General features: G+C 40.8%; 1 protein-coding gene across 3 annotated transcripts in view; it reads left to right on the forward strand.

Annotated features, from left to right (window-relative positions):
• The window catches only part of LOC142938723 (guanine nucleotide-binding protein G(o) subunit alpha), an 86,740-nt gene extending 71,153 nt beyond the window's left edge, over positions 1–15,587 (forward strand). The window contains exons 7-8 of one of the 3 annotated variants that reach the window (XM_076082091.1): positions 11,189–11,342; positions 13,741–15,587. In XM_076082091.1, coding sequence (XP_075938206.1) covers positions 11,189–11,342; positions 13,741–13,928 — 342 coding nt within the window. In that variant the 3' untranslated portion in view covers positions 13,929–15,587. Of the gene's footprint in view, positions 1–3,588; positions 3,743–5,084; positions 10,544–11,188; positions 11,343–13,740 lie in introns of those variants that run through there. The other 2 variants (XM_076082093.1, XM_076082090.1) reach the window with 2 other exon arrangements.
• The last annotated feature ends 4,590 nt before the right edge of the window (positions 15,588–20,177 follow it).

Below are 20,177 nucleotides of genomic sequence, written 5' to 3' on the forward strand. Positions count from 1 at the left end.
ATGGTAATACTTTGAGTGTGGCTGCTATCGTGTTTGATAGGAGAACATTTCTCCTCTATAGGCAACATTAAAAGTAAACATCATTTCCGTCCCTCAGCTTCAAAAAGCAATTGCGTGTTTCTAAACTCACAATTTCAGGGAGAAACTCATTGTAAAATAGGCAAGACAGACTAAGACCTCAAATGATCAGACTGTAATGCGGTGATATTATCCCCATAATCATCAAAATGTGCTTAAAAACTCTTGAAATGGCACTCAAATATACCGTAAACACTTTGGCTTTCATTTTGTAAATAAACAAATATTTTTATTGCATCACAGATGGTACAAACATCTCCCTTTTTGGTTAAATACAAACAAATCTTAAATGATCTTAAAAGGTAATCATAAATCATAAAGGTCCCCCTGCAAAAAGTGAATACAAAAATTCTGTTCTTTCTTTCATGTTAATTCTGGTATTTTAAATATCAGGCTCTGTATTTCACTTCTCTACCATGAAAGTCAGCTAGGCAGCTCTTTCAAGTCCCTCTTGACGATATTCAATTTTATCCCGATAATGGAAATTGACTACGATCTACTTATTGTGAGTGTTTTTAATCCGTGATGAAATCCTCTATCGTCTCCTTCTCTACCCACATCCTCTCTCAGTTCTGCTATCAGACACAGACAGTCATGGCATGTGATCCAGAAAGTAAAACGTAGTAGTGCAGAAAAGATATTCTACAACCAAGACCTTAAGATAACACCCCATTCTCAGTAAATGAGAGCGATAAAGTCATGGATATATTTCCTCTGGGTTTTATTTGCCATAATTTGCCATAATACTACTCCTGTCGAGACAAGGGTTAAGACTATTCTTAGTATACTAGACTCTTAGTAAGAGATAAGTGACATTTACATTGATATTTTAACATCAAGTAAAACTAAGATACTGTCTTCCTGAAACATATCCGGACAATACCCAACGCTCAATAACATTGTTCAGACTTTTTTAATACCACGTAGAAAACATTTCCGATGTATGAAAGTATGATGGAAAGCCAGTAGGGACAATATATCATATGATTGTTAAATATTATATCACATTTCCCACTACTTCCCTGCAGTATAATTCCCAATGATATAATTGATTTAATTAATGTGACTTGGACCTGAAATAGCAGCATAAAATGGAATGGATGAATTAACCAATTAATATATTCAAGTCGTTGCTAAAATGGACACTTTCCCATAATGACTCTATGAGTCTTCCTAGCAGCTCCTAGGTGCTGACTGAAACTCTGAAAGCACCACCTCCTGCATGCACAATCCACTGGCTCAAAAATCCCACTTTTACTTTATTGATGTTTAACGGATGCCATCAGCCCCGCAGTCAGAACATTTTATAACTATCATCACCAGAGAAAACATTCAAGACTTGTGTAGATTAAATCCTTCTTAGGCTTTTCTTTTTTTAGGAAACTGAATTCAATGACTTTTCAAGAATCACAGATAGCCTGGCATTTGCAGTACCTGTATGTTATTTACCGAGGTCCCATAACAGCTGTTCTGTTTTCTTTGTGTTGGTTTATGCCTCTGCGCTGGCGACAGCCGGGGCCAGAGGCATAATGTTTTCTACGGATCTTTTTTCATACCTTAATTCAAGACCATGGTCTTTCAATTTGAGAGCATGAGTCACAAGATTTCAGGTTCAGATTTCGTAATGTTCTCCCCCAAAACCCTGTCCTCACACTCAGAGCTAATGCAGAGCTAACGTTAGCTGTGCATCAAGCTAACGTTTGCTGACTGTAAATAGAGCCCTTTCAGCCCGAGCGTGTTTAGTTTGAGCTCTGAAGGGAACTACAAGACTTAAGTATAGTTACAGCGAGTGGATGTGTTAATGTGGGCCGACCATGGATGTATTAAGAGGAAGGGGGAGGCCACCAGATTGGTACCACCTCGGCTATTTAAGTGTGAGGACAAGGTTTTGAGGGAAAGCATTACAAAATCTGAACGTGAAATCAATGAGTCGTGCTCTCAAAATGAAAGAACACGCTCTTGAATAAAGATAGGAAAAAAGCTCCATACTTTTAATTTGTTCCTTCCGTTTATTGTCCTTTTGAGAGGACAAAATGTAAAAGACCACCTCACCGGACCCCATGCTAAAGGTTTTGACTGTATATGTCGATCTAAATGTCGAAGTGCTTTTTGGACACAAACGCACACAGTACAACACATACTACTTCTGCTTTTTAATTCCCTTCCTCCTATTTAAGAACTGCTTGCATTGTGTTTTTCTCTGCCTCTCTTTGTTTTGTTTCTGTGAAAACACACAGACGTCACACACGCAGGCTATGTAATGCCAGCTGCTCTGGTTGAACACTTCTGCCTCTAAACACTTTCTTTTCAGCCCTAGGGGTGTGTATGCATATTGTATGTGTGTTTGGGTTAAAGCGGGTGTCATATAGGACGTAGGCCGTGGGTGGGTGAGCGGGTCCCTTGCATTTTCTGTTCCTGCTCTAAACTCCGTCCTGCAGCATTTCTGGCTCCTTCCACTCCTCCTGTCACTCTCGCCATCGACTGTCCTCTCTTACCAATCAGCAGTCAGATCTTCTACAGATGCTCCACCCACAGACAGGTATGAAACCTCCCAATAGGTTGTCTTCATCTATGACTTAAATCTTGCTTTAAATATAGCATCAATGCTTTATACGCCCTATGGAGCTTTTATGGTAAACACTGTTTTTGTTTTGTTTACATTTAACGTTTGTCACAGAGAGGCATTGTGTGTTTCTGGCTTAAGAAACATGTAAAATGTTCTACCTCCTAAAAATATTTGCAAAGCTAATTTAAATGTGCGTCGTTTACACCAGGGTGCTTATTCTTCTTCACCTCCTTCATTGGTTCACTGCAACCTATATAGTTCATTACCTCCACAAGCTGTTGCTGCCTCCTGCAGAATACACAAACCTCTGCTCACGGTGAGCAAGTTATTTCCTCAAGTACACGTGACAGAATGACTAAAACACTCGATACAGAGACCGTCTTTTCTAAGCATTGCTCTTTGGTGCCCCTAGTGGTCAAAAACCTCCACACGGCACCTTTAAGCTATGTATTCACTCACAGCTTAATCACTAGTAGGGCATGGCTTTGTTTAACTCAGCTACAACATTCAGCTTACTAATACCTGTTGTTACTGATGTGTTGATCTACACACATGCACACAGATATACACACTCAACATGCAGCAGGAAATGGTGTGTCCGTAGACAAGAGGAACTCCTCAGTACTTCTGTTCTGCTTTCTCGTTTTAATTTACCCAGTTCCTCTTTGTGTTTTAGTGGTGTGAATGTAGTATGTGTGTTCTGGATTTGCCCTCTTGTATGCTTGTCTGGTTGTTGTGTGTGTGTGTGTGTGTGTGTGTGTGTGTGTGTGTGTGTGTGTGTGTGTGTGTGTGTGTGTGTGTGTGTGTGTGTGTGTGTGTGTGTGTGTGTGTGTGTGTGTGTGTGTGTGTGTGTGTGTGTGTGTGTGTGTGTGTTCATCTACTATGACCATGCAGAAGATTTTGTTTTAAAGCCCTTTTAACCCTTGGTAATGTCTCTTTTACAGAACCGTATGCACGAGTCTTTGAAGCTGTTTGATTCCATCTGTAACAACAAGTGGTTTAAGGAAACCGCTATCATTCTCTTCCTGAACAAGAAGGACATCTTTGAACGCAAGATCACCAAGTCTCCACTGTCCATCTGCTTCCCTGAGTACACTGGTACATATCGATGCACTCGACCGTGATATTTTCTTGTTAGTTCATACTATGAACTGCATTATTGTATGAACACTAGTAGGCACTGTAGCTGCTGAGGAAGAGCTTCCCCCACTCAGTATTTACAAAGAAAGAGTGAAGGCAAAGAGTCCTAACTTTAAGACTTTACAAGTTTTTGATCAAAGAGTGACAAAGCATTTCAACACTAAACCCAACTCTAGCGTGCTTTGGGATTGGGTCACTGCTTCGAAAGATGAACGTGTTGATCTGATCTCAGTGATCTGTGGATAGAATTACTCATTCATACATGCCCTCTTTCGACCTCACATTTTCCAGCTAATTTCTGAGTTTTGCTTTCGGTTTTAAATTTCAGTTATAATGGTTACAAGCATAGTATTTGTAACGTAGTATTTGTACCTCCTGTAGTTTGGTCTATTTAGGTTCAGAATGGAACGAAACAAAGATGGTAGTCAAAGAAGTGAATCAGTGAAAGAGTGAATATTATCAGGAGTGTTACCCGGAGTCCAATGGACATTAGCTGGAGTGTGCTCGTCTAGATACAAGAAAAAATCAGAGATAAGACAACGTGAGAAAGCCGGAGAGAGCAAGAGTGTGAGAAAATGAGAAAGAAAAAAAATGAACAAAGCAACACTGTGGGAAAGCAAGATGGAGAGAAACCAAAACAGCAAGACTGTGAGAAAGAGAGAATTAGAATTCCAAACCTGTTTCCTCTTCTCTTCTTCTCTTCATCCTTTTCCATGGCCAGACTTTGAGCCTATTCTGATGAAGTTGCTGCTGAAGCAGACAGGAAAACCCACAGTGTTGCTCATGGCTCAGAGCCAAGTAGATGTAAAAAAAATTACTCCAATCACTGAGATCAGACTCATTTCAACAGTGTTACAACAAATGAAGGCGCTTGACTGCGTGGCAAACGCTTTGCATTACAAGCAGAACTAGCTCGCACAGTTTATAATGGACTTGAACTAAAAGGTCATACATTAGATTTGGCACTGCTGTGAAATTAATCGGTATACAGTTTGAATCACGGTTCCATCCTTTTGGCTGTAGGACCTAATATCTGTCACAGTCATGTACTGTTCCTCTATAAAAACGATGATACATTGGCAGTATTCAGAAACAGACTTTGTCAACAAAAGCAAGATGCACAGCCCTCTGCACACCTCAGCAAATATGTGGCGAGCTAGAAAGTCAAAGGTTGTGATTTCATAAAATATCATAAAATATTGCTGATGCGGTAGGTTAGCCCACTGATATAAAGGTCCACATGACAGCAGCTCTTAAGCCGTCACCTGACTCCCACTATATGTCCTCTCTCTATCCTCAGGTCCAGACACTTACTTGGAGGGAATAGACCACATTAAGTGTCAGTACGAGAGCAAGAACAAGTCACCCAGCAAAGAAGTCTACTCCCATGTGACCTGCGCTACGGATACCAACAACATCCAGTTTGTCTTTGATGCTGTCACTGACGTCATCATAGCAAATAACCTGCGGGGGTGTGGCCTGTACTGACGAAGACGTTAAATGTTAGCCAATGGATGACAGATGTTTGACTTGTGTTTACCGTACCAGTTCGTAGCACATATTATGTGTGGCCCATGTCAGTAATCATATGATAGCCAGTCAAAGATGGGGCACGGGCTGTGTTTATGATGTCCCCATACTGCTTTATTGTAAGACTTGATTCTTAATTCATGTATTGATTGGTTGAGACTTCTTCTAATGTATTTGACTTCCTCCTTAAGAAGAAGAATTTCCAGTAGCTCCGTGCATTTAGTTGTAGCTAAACTCCAAATCTTTTGCCGGTGTGCTGCAGACATCCTGCACAATAGCTCCTGTCGACTCTCCAGGGATATAAGGTTCCTGAGACTTGTTTGTTCATGCAGTACCGCCTTACTCAAAGAACTGGACTGGTTGCTAATTAACAGCAGCCATCTTATAAGGGTTCACCAGCACTCCACCAAACTGGTGTAATGGGAATCACTCCTCTACCCCAAAGTATTTCTAAACATTTAAATTTAAATAGGAGTTGCCAATCTTCTTTGCCTTAGACTTGTGCCTTAATTACACGAAGGGCCAACGTGAAAGTGACTATATAAGTATGTTGTTAGTCAGGGTCAAGCTCAGGTCACTCCAAGTTTACATCAGAAGGATGGTCCTCAGACTTTATTATGAGCATGTCATGTTAAAGTGTTGACAAGTGTCCAGCTTTCTCAGAAGAAATTGAAAGTGAAGTCATCAGCAAAAAAAAAAGTGTTTCTATATATGTTGTGTGAAGTAGCTTTTGTGCGCACCGTCTTCATTTTGTTGTATTTGTTGTGTAATTGGTTTTATTCTGTTTTCTGATGACAGTCCTGCTCTGATGTAGGAGCTGCGCTGCAGAGTGTCTGACTGCATAGTTGCACTACGGAGCTCCAAAATACTCCGTATTTATGCAGCAGGACATTATGAACTGAATCATCATATTCATAAATACTGTAAGAAAAGATGAAGCATCATTGTGAAATTATTAGAAAAAAAATCAAACTTAACTCATTATTATGAAGTGTGTTATTTTCACAATAAAACGTTTTATTTTTTATTTGTAAAAGCAGTTGCTGAGAGGCTTGGACCACATGATGTGAGAGAGGGCAAAGCAATAGTATGAGTAAAGCTCCATTTGCATGGGCCTAGTATTAAGCCCCCACGTCTGTCCCGTCCCCACGGATATCATATCGAGGCTCTGCGTAACTGCGAAATATGTTGAAAAATTACGAACATGGCAGATTTTCACAAATTTAACATCACAGATAATGTCCCCAGGTAACCTGTAGCGCTTTGCACTATCATTAGAAACATGAAAAAATATACTTAAAAAAAAAAGTGATTTCAAAAATATGTCATGAAATAACATAATTACCGTTTTAATTATTGTTAGATCATTTAAAATTGTATTTTTATTTTCTGTATTTTATCATATTTGTTTCATTTAGTGTTAGTGTTAGTTAAAACGATGTCTCATTCATTGGTTTAATATTACTCTTTTTGTAGTTCCATATCAAACAGCGTGACGTATTTTGAATTGGTGGCACTTAAAGGCCCAGTATGTCCAATTTAAAACCCCCGTGTGTAGGATTTCTCAGTTTACAGATCATTTTTTTTAGCTGATAAAAAGCTTAATCGTCGTTAACGATAGCTAATTGGTTTCCAGATTGCATTTTGGCCAATGTGTTCCGCCTCTATTGCTCCCCACGAACTGTACCTGTATGTAGCCAAAGCCTGCTCAAATTAGGTCAACATTACCTCAACTACAAACGAAAACCATAACTCTTCCGAAACCCAAATCTTGGATTGTCGGTTTATATGCATAGTCTGTTTATAGCGGTTATGGTTTGAGCAATGGCTGCTTGTCATCTTATCGAAATTCAAAGGAAGAGCGCCATTAGTGTTTTGGCCTTAGATGCATTTCGTTTGAGACGAAGTATGTTTTGGTACCTATAGAAAAAGGTTATTGAAAGTGTTTCTTTGTTATGTAATATAAATGTGGAAGTTAGAAGAGGCAGGCATTATCATTTATTTGTTTTTCAAAATTTGAAGATACAGCACAGATTTATTCTTTTGGGATTGATATTTCAGCCTCATGTTCCAGCATTCATGTGTCACAATAGATCAGCTACAAGAGGTTAGGGTTCTGATTCAAACAGACAATTCAAAGATAATGCCTCAGAGTAAGCATTGATTTTATAGGGCCCAGGGACAACATCCACTGTGTGGAGCTGCACAGTGTAACATGTTTATTGTCCACCTCTCTGCCTTAATAAGCCAGAGGTGAGCTTTGAACGATTGTGTGCTCGTGGGTACATATAGTCCTCTGGGACCAGATTGTCTACCTTGTTACTATTGTTTCAGCCCCGATATTTTGCTTTCTGCTGAGCGAGTTGCATTTCTGCTGGATAGTCATCCCAGAGCTGCTGGACGATTGAGGTTTGATGTAGTGCACGGCTTAGCGGAAATGAAAAGTGCTGTGTGCATTTTGTGGGAACAGTTCAAAATTGAGCCTTGACATTAAAGCCAAAGAGATGCGTATAATACCAGGAAAGTATCACCAGCTCCTCCCTTCTCTCCTTCTAAGCAGCATAATAGAGTTTTCTCTGTCTGTGGGACTTTGTTGAGTTGACCGAGCTGAGTGTGTTTGCAGCTTCACTGGTATGAGAGCTCTCTGGCAAACAGAGGTAGCCAGCTTCTTTATTTATTCATGAGCAGGGCATTTGCTCCATTCCACTCCTCCCTCCACTTAAAACAGCGATGGCCTGTCTGCTTCAAGCTGCCATTATTTTTTCTTTTTTTTTTTAAACAGGTAGATGATGTCATCGGCTCTTCCCGCTGCATCTTTGCCAACTTTCCCTAATTAGAGAGCTGCCTAAGGCTGTTGATCAGCCTGCTTTGTGTGTGTGTGTGTGTGTTTCTGTCTGTGTATCTTGTGTGTATGTGTGTGTGTTTACCAATTGTATATAGTTACCTACATGTGTGTCTCTTGATAGTACAGGAAAGGTCAGTGTGTGTGTGCATGCGTGGTTGTTTGTTTGCGTGTGTGTGTGTGTGTGTGTGTGTGTGTGTGTGCGCGCGCCTGCCTGTATACACATGCATGTCTATGTATTGTGTGAGCTACAACATCAGCCCGTTGGGGGGTTGTGGTGGAGTCAGTATCTGTGGATTAATTACCCAGAAGGCACCTGTCTACCCTTTCCACACATAGGCCCTCAACACACACACAAACGCACACTGAAGACATAAACACACCCATGAGACTTCAAAATGTCACCTTAATTGCCCGTGCCAAATAATATCACCATATCCAACCAAAGAGCCTCAGATGTTTTTCGGTTTGTTTGCCAAACACGAAGACCGTGGCTGAAAGTCTTCTCTTCTGACTTATTACATTTAATACATAATGGGAACGTTAAACGATCTGCATCACCTTTGGAGATGTGACTTTAAATTAACATAAAACATCAAACGCTGTTGTCCTGAAACAATGTCAGCATAAGTCCACATAAAAGATTTCTATGATTTCTATGAGTCTTCTGTCAGTGGTTACGTGGGACATTGAAAACCACTTTTATTTGTAATTTGCATAGAAGCCAAACAGGCTGAGCCTTTCAAAGAGGTTATTTTCGAAAGCAGCACAGTTTACGACTTTACCCTGTCACTGAAAATATGTTTAAATCAGCATTTGCTGTATTAACAATTTTAATTAATTTTTTCCCCGATACATTTAGCAACATGTCTTTTTGCCTGAAAGCCAAACCAGCAGTAGACGTGAGCTGTGGAACAATAAGCTGGGTAAAAATGTAATCCGCCGTTAGTTTGCAAGCTCCAGTTCACATGCAGTAGAAAGGACATGCCTACGTTTGTATGCGCCTTCGGGGCGGCTGTGGCTGCATACTGTACTGTTCCAGCTTTGTCTTCCAACTCCTTTCATGCCTTAACCTCAGGCTGCAGAGCAGAACAGCGTGTATCCTGGTTGCTGCTGTGCAATGTCCTTCAGTGTCATATCCGATGCATTTAACAAAGGTGAATTCAATGGGCCATAACTGTGCTTTTACATATTTAAATCAATTGCTACGTATCATATACAGTATACTTTAATAAATGCCTTTTTGGGGGGTTAATCCTAGTTTTATACAGTATTGAAATCACCTTGCAGACACCTGAAACAGGATTTTTGTGTCAGAGTTCACCAAACTCACGTTTGTGCGTTTTTACTCCTCTTCTGAGAGAGTCCAGTAATTGTGCCGATGCCATCAGGATTAATTGACTGATTTTGCTGCGCAATGTTGCCATTTAACATGCTGATAGGATACCAGGATGTATAGTATTTGGACCATATATATTGGCTCTAAACCAAGAAATGGAGAAATTACACCAGGGGCGAGGCTGAGAGGTTAGTGGGTAATGTAGTTTAAGTCCCAGTGATAAATAATGGAGTCCTATAGGCTGCAGGGAAGGAGAGATGTGTGGGTAATGTAGTCTAATGTCATGCTAGAGAGGGTTTATGGGTAATAGTGTTTTTTTTTTAATTTATTTTAGGTGGATGGGTCTGACGTGAATAGTACAATCAGTGGTTCATTCAGGTAACAATGGTCTGATTATATCTGGGCAGCAGGTGGTGGCACAAAAGAAATGTTAGCACCATGTGCCACTCAATGCCTTAGCAACATAAACAATTTCTGAAATCCCACAATGGCAGCCAAACTTGATTTGGGCTGAAATTTGTTACACATGTCAGATGTCAGAAAGAGCTTCTGTGGTGTCTTTTTGCTGACTTATTTATGCCTAAAGTTTTGAAATAGAGTTTTACCTGTAAATGCTTTTGAGTCGTCCAATAACATGTCCAGCTGCCACTCAATAAAAAGAGCACTTAAGCTTCTCCTGCTCCACTGCTGGACTGGGAGAGCATTCAGGAAGCCGCAGGGCACATGACCGTAATGAACTTGTGCAGAATGAAGGAGGCAGAGCTGGTAAAAGTCCTTGCGCTCATCATGCTCTCAACTCTTACTGCTGCGTCATTTAACCCCTCTCTCAATGCCAACCAACGTCCCATCTGTACTGTACAGATCCCCTACAGCCAAATCTACAGTCCTGTTTATTGTGGTTATGTGTGTGTGTGCGCGTGTGGTGTATCTTACTGAGCGCTGTAAGTCAAATGTATCTGCTGCATCCTCCTCACTGCTGTGATAATTTATTAAAAGTTGTATTTATACATAAGAGAAACAACAATAAAGCACCACATGAGTAACTTGATATGTGTGATTATTTTTCTGACCTATTTTGCATTTGCAGAATATTTCAAATTAAATTACTGAGGATGCGTGTCGATTTATTTTTTTTTTCCCTCCTTCCATCTTACTCTCTGTGTTTTACGAAACTGTGATTATTTATTTTAAACGTTGGAAAGAATTTCCTGAACAGGCCCATTTAGCAAACTGTTTCTTGTCAGTATGTGTGTGTGAGACAAAGAAATCACTCCTCAGTTGCAATCTTTGTCTGACTGCATAATATGCATGCATGTTGCACTTCATTTAATTAAAGATGCACAAGCAATAACTGTGCAGAAAAGTGTTATCTCGCTCGTTTCTCTTTTGCTAAAGTTTTAATTGGAAAGAGAGAGGGGTGTGTAACTGCTGGTCTCTCTTTCTGTGTATAATAGTATGCAACATTTTTGGCTCATTTGTGTCGAGTTTGAAATGTGACCGTGACAATAATTTGTCCCTTCTTTCCTCTTCTCTCTTTATCATCATTCATTCACTTTTACCCCTCCCTTTCTCCTCTTTCCACTTTATTCTCTCCGTTTAATCCTCTTTATTTTGTCACCTGTTCCCTTAATCTCTCATCCATCCTCTTTCATTCCATTTCTTTCTCCCCCTCTTCTTCTGTCCTCCTCCACAGAATCGCATGCACGAGTCTCTGATGCTTTTCGACTCGATCTGCAACAACAAGTTCTTTATCGACACCTCCATCATCCTCTTCCTCAACAAGAAGGATCTGTTTGCAGAGAAGATCAAGAAGTCTATGCTCAGCATCTGCTTCCCCGAATACACAGGTAGAACAAACAAATAAAAGCTCTCAAAACACAGCAGCAACCAAACTTGACAGGTGCACAAAATAGATTTCTAAGAAAACACAAAAAGCTGCAAACCAGTGACACTGACTCCAATTACGTAGCACAGAAAAAGAGCCATAGCAAATTGATCAGTCAATTTAAGGTATGTAAATTGACGGATCAATTCGCTATGGTATAAACATGACGGCTTCATGAGCATGACAATTTTAGGTTCAACCACATTACTGAGGAAGGAGGTTTAAAAGGCTGTTCAGATGCAGACTCGTGAAAAATAGCACCACTGCATACAAGTCAGTCTTAAACAAATGTGTGTTTAGTGCAGTTTTAAAGAAATAATGTGTTTGGAAATATGCTTCTTCACTTTGTTGTTGAACTTTTCGATGATGAGACTGATACCACTCTCATGCCTGTTTGTTGAGTATGTAGCTGGAGGCAGCAGCCGGTTAGCTTAGCTTAGCATAGCGACTGGGAACAGGGGGAAACCGCTCTGTCCAAAGGTAACAGAATGCACAGTACCAGCACCTCTGATATTATTCTAGTTATATCTTGTTGCTTTAATCCAAACAAAAGTAGAAAATTGACAATTCTATCAAAATCTCCAGCACATAATTCTCTGTTAAATGGAAATTGTCATATTTACACTCTGTTTCTTTCTAGGTATTTAGTGAACGAAGCATAACGTGTTATTCATGATTTTTAATGGTTTTGGTTGACGGATTTTGTTACCTGTGGACGGAGCCAGGCTGGCTTGTTCCCCTTTCCTGTTGTTATGCTAAGCTAAGCTAAGTGGCTGTTATATATATATTGATATTTCCCGTACAGACATGAGCGTGGTGTCAATATTCTCATCTAATATTCAGCAGGAAAAGAATAAACATGTCATACCCTGTCCCATATCCCTTAAACTTCAAATCTGATGTTCTAAAACTGCTTGACAGCCAATATAAAGAGTGAATTTGAGGTGATACTACATGAGGCAGGGTTAAAGAGAGGAGCACTAGTTAAAAAGAGATGATGTATGAATAAATACCAGCTGTCTGATCTTAATGTGATTCCCAGAAGCTAAATACAGTAGCTTTCTAAAACCTCTGCGGTGTTTCTGGACATTGATCAACAGCTGCTTGATACAGCAGATTGGTTTGTTCTGCGTTGTAACTCCGGAGCTGTGAGGAACAAACTGGGCGTTAACTGTTACTGAGTTGTAAAGCATTCTGAGAAATGTGGCACTATTAATCAAAGCAGCTGTTTACAGCATTGAGCCAGTTTGAATTGATCAGGTTTTTGCAGGAGAGAGCACCGAAAACCAAATGTTTGATGTTGCCTGTTAGAAGAACTGTGTAGCCTTGATTGGAAAAGAGCGATATATACGTGAAGATTTACTTTACTGTGTTTAAAAGCATGGAAGAAAAGGAGTGAGAGAGGCTGAAATAGAAGCTGCGAGGAGGTGAGAGTCATGGCAGTGAAAAGGAAGGGATTGGTCGTCAAGAGAGCAGGAGACAGTCACGCTTGGTCAGCCATGAAGAGAGAAGAGAGGAGATGGCAAGTGAGAGCTGTCTCCTGCCCTCTTCACACACACATGCAGCTCTCACACAATCCTATGCATTTCTGGCTTTCATGCTTTTTTTTTGATTTTCTAACTGCCTTGATAATCACAGTACCGTATTTTCCGCACTATAAGGCGCACTTAAAAGCCTTTAATTTTCTCAAAAAACGACAGTGCGCCTTGTAATCCGGAGCGCCTTATATATGGATCAATTGGTTAATTGGTTGATCCATACTGGTTGTACACGGCGCTCTGTCAAAATGTTTCAGTACGACTGGTAAACTACAAAGCCGCACCGCGGTAAACACCGGTACTGTGCTTACTCCTAGTCCAACACCACTTGTGTGTGTATAAAGACCCCAAAATGGCACCTTTGAAGAGACACGCTTACGACGCTATTCTATTCTATGCGCTTTATAATCCGGTGCGCCCTATATATAAAAACAGTTCTAAAATAGGCCATTCATTGAAGGTGCGCCTTATAATCCGGTGCGCTTTATAGTGCGGAAAATACGGTAAGTCTATCTGACATGTTGCATCTGTTTCCCGCTTCCCTTGTCACCTCCTCCCTTACCTTTACACGAGGAGCCTCTGAGAATAATATTTCTTTTAAACCGACTAGGGAGAAATGATATTACTGTTATAAGTGTTGGATCTTTTTCAATTTAGAAGTACAAGTGAAGAGTTTCAGTCTTGATGGGTCCAAATAGCAGCAGATATCAGACGAGGATCTCTGTGCAAAGTTACCCTCCGCGTTAACAAACTAATTTGAACAATTCTATTGCATGAGAACTGTATCATCTATGATTTTCTCCGTCTCTCTTCTCTCTCCAGGACCCAATACCTACGACGACGCAGCAGCTTACATCCAAGCACAGTTCGAGAGCAAGAATCGCTCTCCAAATAAGGAAATCTACTGTCACTTGACCTGCGCCACGGATACAGGAAACATCCAGGTGGTGTTTGACGCTGTGACCGACATCATCATCGCCAACAACCTCCGAGGGTGTGGCTTGTATTGAGCTCGCCCACACACCCCGTAATATCCTCCCCCTTTTTGTCCCCTATTCTCTCTCGCCCCTCCTGTCCTCCTCCCACCTCGTTCCTGTTCCTTTGACACTGCTGTGGAAATGATGACGATGATGATTCTGCTGATTATTTAAAGAAAAAAGAAAGAAAAATGCAACTAGGTACATATTAATAATGAGGATAATTAAAAAAAAAATAGGCATACGTATATATAAATATATATATATATATAATGTTTTTAGTTATTGTGTCTTCTCCTCACACTCCGACTCCTCCTCCTGATGGTCTTTGGCCTGCTGCCAAGCAAACAAATTTGTTTTAGTAGAAAACACGAAACCTGAAGCCTTGAAAACTTCTTGAACAAAGTCAATGAAAGCCTGCATTCCCCGTCCTCCTCTCTTTTTCTTTCTCAGCTGTGTCTTTTGTTGTTAACAAAAACACATCCTGTACCTTTTTTTTGGCAGAGTTTTTTTAATTATTATTGCTATGAATATGACTTATGTTTCATTTTTGTTGATCGTGTGTATATTTATTACATGAGTATCAGTCTGTACACTGATTTTTATTCACATTTTGCCTCACCTTGACATATTTTATTTGTGTCTTATTTTGTTTGGTTTTTTGCTATAGTAGTGATGTAATAACATTTTTTGCGGAAATATGTGAAAATGTCGATAGCACTAAAAAACACCGGACAGGTCGGCGAAAACCTTAAAAAAACCTCTCGAGACCTGCTGAAACTGACAACACGTATTTTAACATTAGTCTTTTGTTTACATTAGCCAAGATGTTTGTTGTCAATTTCCATTTTTGATTTTGAGTACGTTGTATCATTTTACTCCCCACAATCCGGTTTTCATCAACAGGAAGTGAGGCTTCCTGTTTCCCAAACCTGGCCTTAGCCATTCACCAACCGCCGGTCGTGGCCGAGCTTGAGAGCCAATAGGAAATGTGCTAAATGTCCTATCAGTGCCATAGAACAGAGGTACTGTACTGTAGATTGCTACGCTTTTAGAAGCAAGTGCACATCGTTATAACTCTACCTTCCTCACTGTTATAACCTCTAGACCTTCTAACATTCTTCGTGCGAGGAAACTCAGTCCAGGTTTGATAATGGTTGATTAATTTTGTTAATTTATTTATTGATTGATCACCCGTCCTACACATGCCACTCTCTCTCTTTCTCTCTTCATTTACACACCACCACCATGCCTTTACTTCTCTCACCTACAACCATCTCTCTTTCTTTTTGCCTTCTTTCTGCATGGCGCCCTAACATCCTGATTTCGGGGTGAAAGGGCCTCTCCTCTCTTTCCAACCCCTCTCTCCCCCTCCTCCCTCCCTCCTCTCCTCTTCCTCCTCCTCCTCCTAAAACCCTGACAGATAGCATGAGATACTCAAGCCTTTGTATAAAGAGACCAGTTAATTCATAAAAATGAAAAATAAAAAAGAAGCTCCACATAGATGCTGTTGAGATAATAACTTTAAAAAAAAGAATTTAAATAAAAATAGCAAAAGATGAATAAAAAAAGATGGGGGGGGGGGGGGACGACACAAAAACATAACGTAGGAGATGGATAGCGGCAACAGAAGAAGAGCGATGATTGGTTCCTGGATAGGATGGGGCGGGGTCAAATTTAAAAAAAAGAAAAGTGAGTCAAAAGGTCATGTGAGTGGCTTGGAAGAAGAAGTGTAGATTTGGGGATTCTTGCAGTAACACGTAGAAATAAAACAGTCAAAAAGGACAAAAAAAAAATCATAAAACCAATGAACGTGGGTATTACAACAACGATTCTGTAATATTCTAAAAAGATAATCTTTCTTGTGCTTTGTAGCTACGAAACATGTTTTTTGTCTATATCTCCCCTTTTTTAAAATACAAATGTTTTGCAAAGGGTTCCAATTTGACAGCGAGCTGATTTGGAACCACGACGATCTCATGTTGACCCCGTGTTGTTGTGATGCTCTGAACTGTGCCCCAGCCCCCTTTCCTTTTACCGGTTTGCCTGTTTCCCTGCATCAGAACCGTGTCCTCACTTTAGCCTAACTCAGAACGATTAAATATAATATTATAACAATATCTATTTTTATTATTTCAGAAAAAATGAACCACTTTTTTTGGGGAGAGCACGTTTCTTGCTGCATTCCACTAGTTAGGGACGCCGCATGTTCACACATCGACGCTGTATATAATCATGCTCCTTTCTTCTACTTCTCTGTCTCCTTTCAGTTTGACACACACCTTCCAGGTCTACAATGAAAAGCACAGTTCTCACATCACACACACACACACACACACATTTGCTCGCACTTACACAAACACACACACAATGAGTAGATTTGGAAATTTGTTATTTGTTCATACCTAATCTATGTTACCTCCCATCTATCTATCTATATTGGCCTCTCTTTCTTGCCTTTTGATTTCTAGTTTTGAAAAGAAAAAACAACTGTATTAAGAAAAGATATACAGTACCTGTTTCTTTGGCATTCTGTTCCTGTTACCTTCATTATTTTTTCTTTATATTTTGACCTCTTCTTTGTTCTGTTCTTTGCCCAGTGAATGCTTTTTTTCTGTGCAGCTCTCTCTCTCTCTCTCTCTCTCTCTCTCTCTTCCCCCCCTCCACTCCTCTTTAGTGAATGGTTGTTATTTCATGTGGGATGTCCGTGCTGGAAAAACCAATCGAATGTAGTGTTTACATTAAAAAGCCACTGTTTTCATGACAACAAAAAAACTCTTCTTGCCTCTGAGTCATTCCGTCACATCCCCGTCTGTGTTTGTACCTTTCAGCTCTGAGGAAACTGCTCCCCAGCACACGTCCAGTCAGACATTTATGAAAAATGACTGTTGAAGTTCAAACCTGTAAATTCAGCACAAGTCCTCTAAAATAGGTAGATGCCGGTGTCACAAATTGCAGGATTATTTGAACACCTGGCAAAGCGCTTAGTCAGGCAGCTCGCTGCCACCAAAAACGTCACAACACCTCTGTAAACAGCTTTCCAACAGAGATGTGAAACACTTTCGACAACTGCAAATAAACCCAGTGCAGTACCATTGCTCAAACGAGACCAGCTTTGGGATTATTATTGGTGCACGCTGTGACACCAACTGAGACGGCGTTGATGATCTCTTTTAATTGCATTTTAATAAGCTCTCTCTGTTCACAGCTGGGCGTCCTATAGCCAGCAATAGGCGGCTCGATGCTGCTGCAGTCACAGGCGGAGAAGATTGATTAAATCAGGAGACAGAACTTCCAATTGAGTTTGTAAATTATACCAGGCTGATGCATTGTATCCTAATTACTTTGCGGAGTACCTTACTTTTCTTCTAGCGTCACCATGAGGTTGACATTTTGGCTATGGAAGATGGTAAATTAACTGTAATGACTCATGTAGCAGGTTAAAGATTCCATTAGTCCAATACTTTTATGAACATGGTTTTTGGCCAAATAGGACCTGGTACAGCCACTCAGCCTTGCTGGCAATTTGTCCCAGTGGCCACTTGCAGTATTGCAACAAAAGAAAGTACCATTGGAAAAGAGATGTCTGTAAAACTGTAGACAGGACACCTCTTTATTTGGAAAACTTATAGGCCCTATCAAAGCTGTTCTTATGTGCATAAAGTCATTCCAATGTAAAGTCTATGGGCCGACCAGTAACGCAGTGAGGGAAACACTCAGGCTCATGTGCAGTGGGCCGCATAATGCAGAAGCTAGAAAATGTTTAAGATTATTGGCTCAACAAGCAATTTTCATTCAAGTGAGCGAGCGCCATCTTTGGGTCCAGTATACAGTTCTCATTGTGTATCCATGCCAAATAACTGCAAAGCTAACGGCATTCCCAGCTGTACTTAATGTGTAACGCTAACATGCTACAATGAAAGAAAGAAACATTCCTTTTATTAGTCCCACAGTGGGGAAATTATTCTCTGCATTTGACCCATCCCTGTATCTATAGGGAGCAGTGGGCTGCCCATGCAGGCGCCCGGGGAGCAGTTAGGGGTTCAGTGTCTTGCCCAGGGATACTTCGACACAGGACACGGTGCAGCCGAGGATCGAACCGGCGACGTTGCGGTTGGCGGACAACCCTCTCTACCCAGTAAGCCACAGTGACCCCCCAAATGAACAAGGTACACATTAGACATGGGCATGTTGGCTTTGTCACTATTTGCATGTTAGCATGCTGATTAAGCTCAAAGCACTGCTTAACACAGCCTCACAGCTGCTAGCATGTAGATTCTTAGTCTTGTTAACAAATCACCGGTTTAACCATATGTGCTCAGTTTTGTTTTAACTATTGACTTCCGGATATATGGGTTGGATAATGTTCAGACGTGCAGTTAGAAACATGTCTGATTGCTCATGTGGCTGTGCATAACCTTATACAGTGCTGCATCCACAGACTACCGTCATGCTCTTCGTGAGTAAACTGTTGTCATAATGAGAAGGACCTTCTGAAGAGGAAGACCCAGATCATAAAAATGAGGAAATGTTCATTTAAGGGGATGCATAACAGACTGGAAGCTGGGAAGAGTTTTCACAGTTTGAATATCTGCCTCTCATACACACACACACACACACACACACACACACACACACGCGCGCGCGCGTGATTCACACACGATAACGGAGAGACACAAACACGTTGCTTCCTGTCCTCTCCTCAGTTGATCCCCACTGGGAGGAAGTCGTGATGTGGTTTCAAACAACAACCACAAACAAACAAACACACTTTTTCCGCTCAAGCTTTAAGTCTCACACACACACACACACACACTCTCAAAAAATGCCAACTTCAACTCAGCAACACTGAAACAAAGCATATAAGCTGCATTAAGAAGAGTACGTGTTTACCGTCAGGCTGTTGGCTTTACGTTATATAGATTACCACTTCCACTTCTTCACATAAACTGTCAACATGAAATGGGGTTCGCTCACTCATCACATATTACACACAGTGTGTGTAATACCAATAGAGGAGCTATCTCTTCACGTCTTCATGACATGCTGATTTCATCAGTGTTGATAATGCGTATATGTGTGTAGTGCGAACACACACTCATTTTACATGGACCTGTGTCATGTCAGTACACTGAAGCAGAGTAATCATGCAGACACACACCTCACAGGATAACACACACCAGCCTCTTGTATTTCAACTGCACTGCAGGTCCTATTGACATAGAACATCACACACACACACACTCATACGCAGATCATAAAGAATCCCTGTCGTGGCAGATAGAATAGTAAATGTGAGCTGGAGTGATAGTGGGCAGAGAGGTGGTGTCTGACAGTATTCATTCAAAGATGAAGAGAGAGAGGAGTCTTTGATCCTCACTGCTGTGGCAGTATGGCTGTAAGGAAAAGGCAGGTTCACAGGGTTCAAGAATAATACAGGGAGAGGAGGAGAGAGAGGCTGGGCAGATGCAGATTAGCTGTTGTAACCCTATAGTCGTTCCCAGCGTGCACACAATTGGACACAGAGTGACGGTACAAGTCAACACCGGCTATAGCAACACACACACACACATAATGCAAGCTCTCTCAGGTGTGTAACCATCATGCAAAATGCTAATGCAGCCCAGTCTACAAATAGGATTTACAGTCAACAATAAGTAAGTGAACGGTAACTCCAATAGGTTCTTAACATGTGTAGATTTGCTGGTTCATACACACTGTTTAAATACAGTTCGTAGTAAATTTGACAGGTTAAAACAGTAAACGGCTGACAGAGAAACCTTTTTTTGTTCTGGGTGTTAATGAGCTGTCCGCCTAATCAAAGCGGTGTTGGGGCAGAATGTGAGGGAGACTCTTAATGTGCATTCACAAGCGCTAAAGCGACAGGTGCTGAGTTATGGTGCTAAACAGACAGTCCCGGCTGGACATTGTCCAAGCTGCTGCAGAATTAAATCCAGCACCATGGTGGACGCAGAGTTGATCAAAGGGTAAAGGGAGGTCAGGGGCTTGCGGAAGGTAAATACGTCTGTGTGGTCATTTTGAACAGTTTCGGTAAGATGCAGTGTTGTAAAATGTATACATCGCTATTAGCGCATTAGCCTGCTAGCAATGATAGCACATGTTGCAATGTTGTAGCTGTGTGTGTTAATAAGAATTGTACATGTGTGTTAATATTGTGAGGCAATTTAAAGCTAAAACAAACTGGGAAAGAGCTTTCTAAGAAACTTTTAGACGAGAAAATTGACTACATTTTTGGGGGAGGCATAGAAGATCCCTGCTTCA

The sequence above is a fragment of the Anarhichas minor genome, unplaced genomic scaffold (assembly GCF_050575085.1).
Source record: "Anarhichas minor isolate MPS153535 unplaced genomic scaffold, ASM5057508v1 ptg000090l, whole genome shotgun sequence".
Taxonomy (NCBI): Eukaryota; Metazoa; Chordata; class Actinopteri; order Perciformes; family Anarhichadidae; genus Anarhichas; species Anarhichas minor.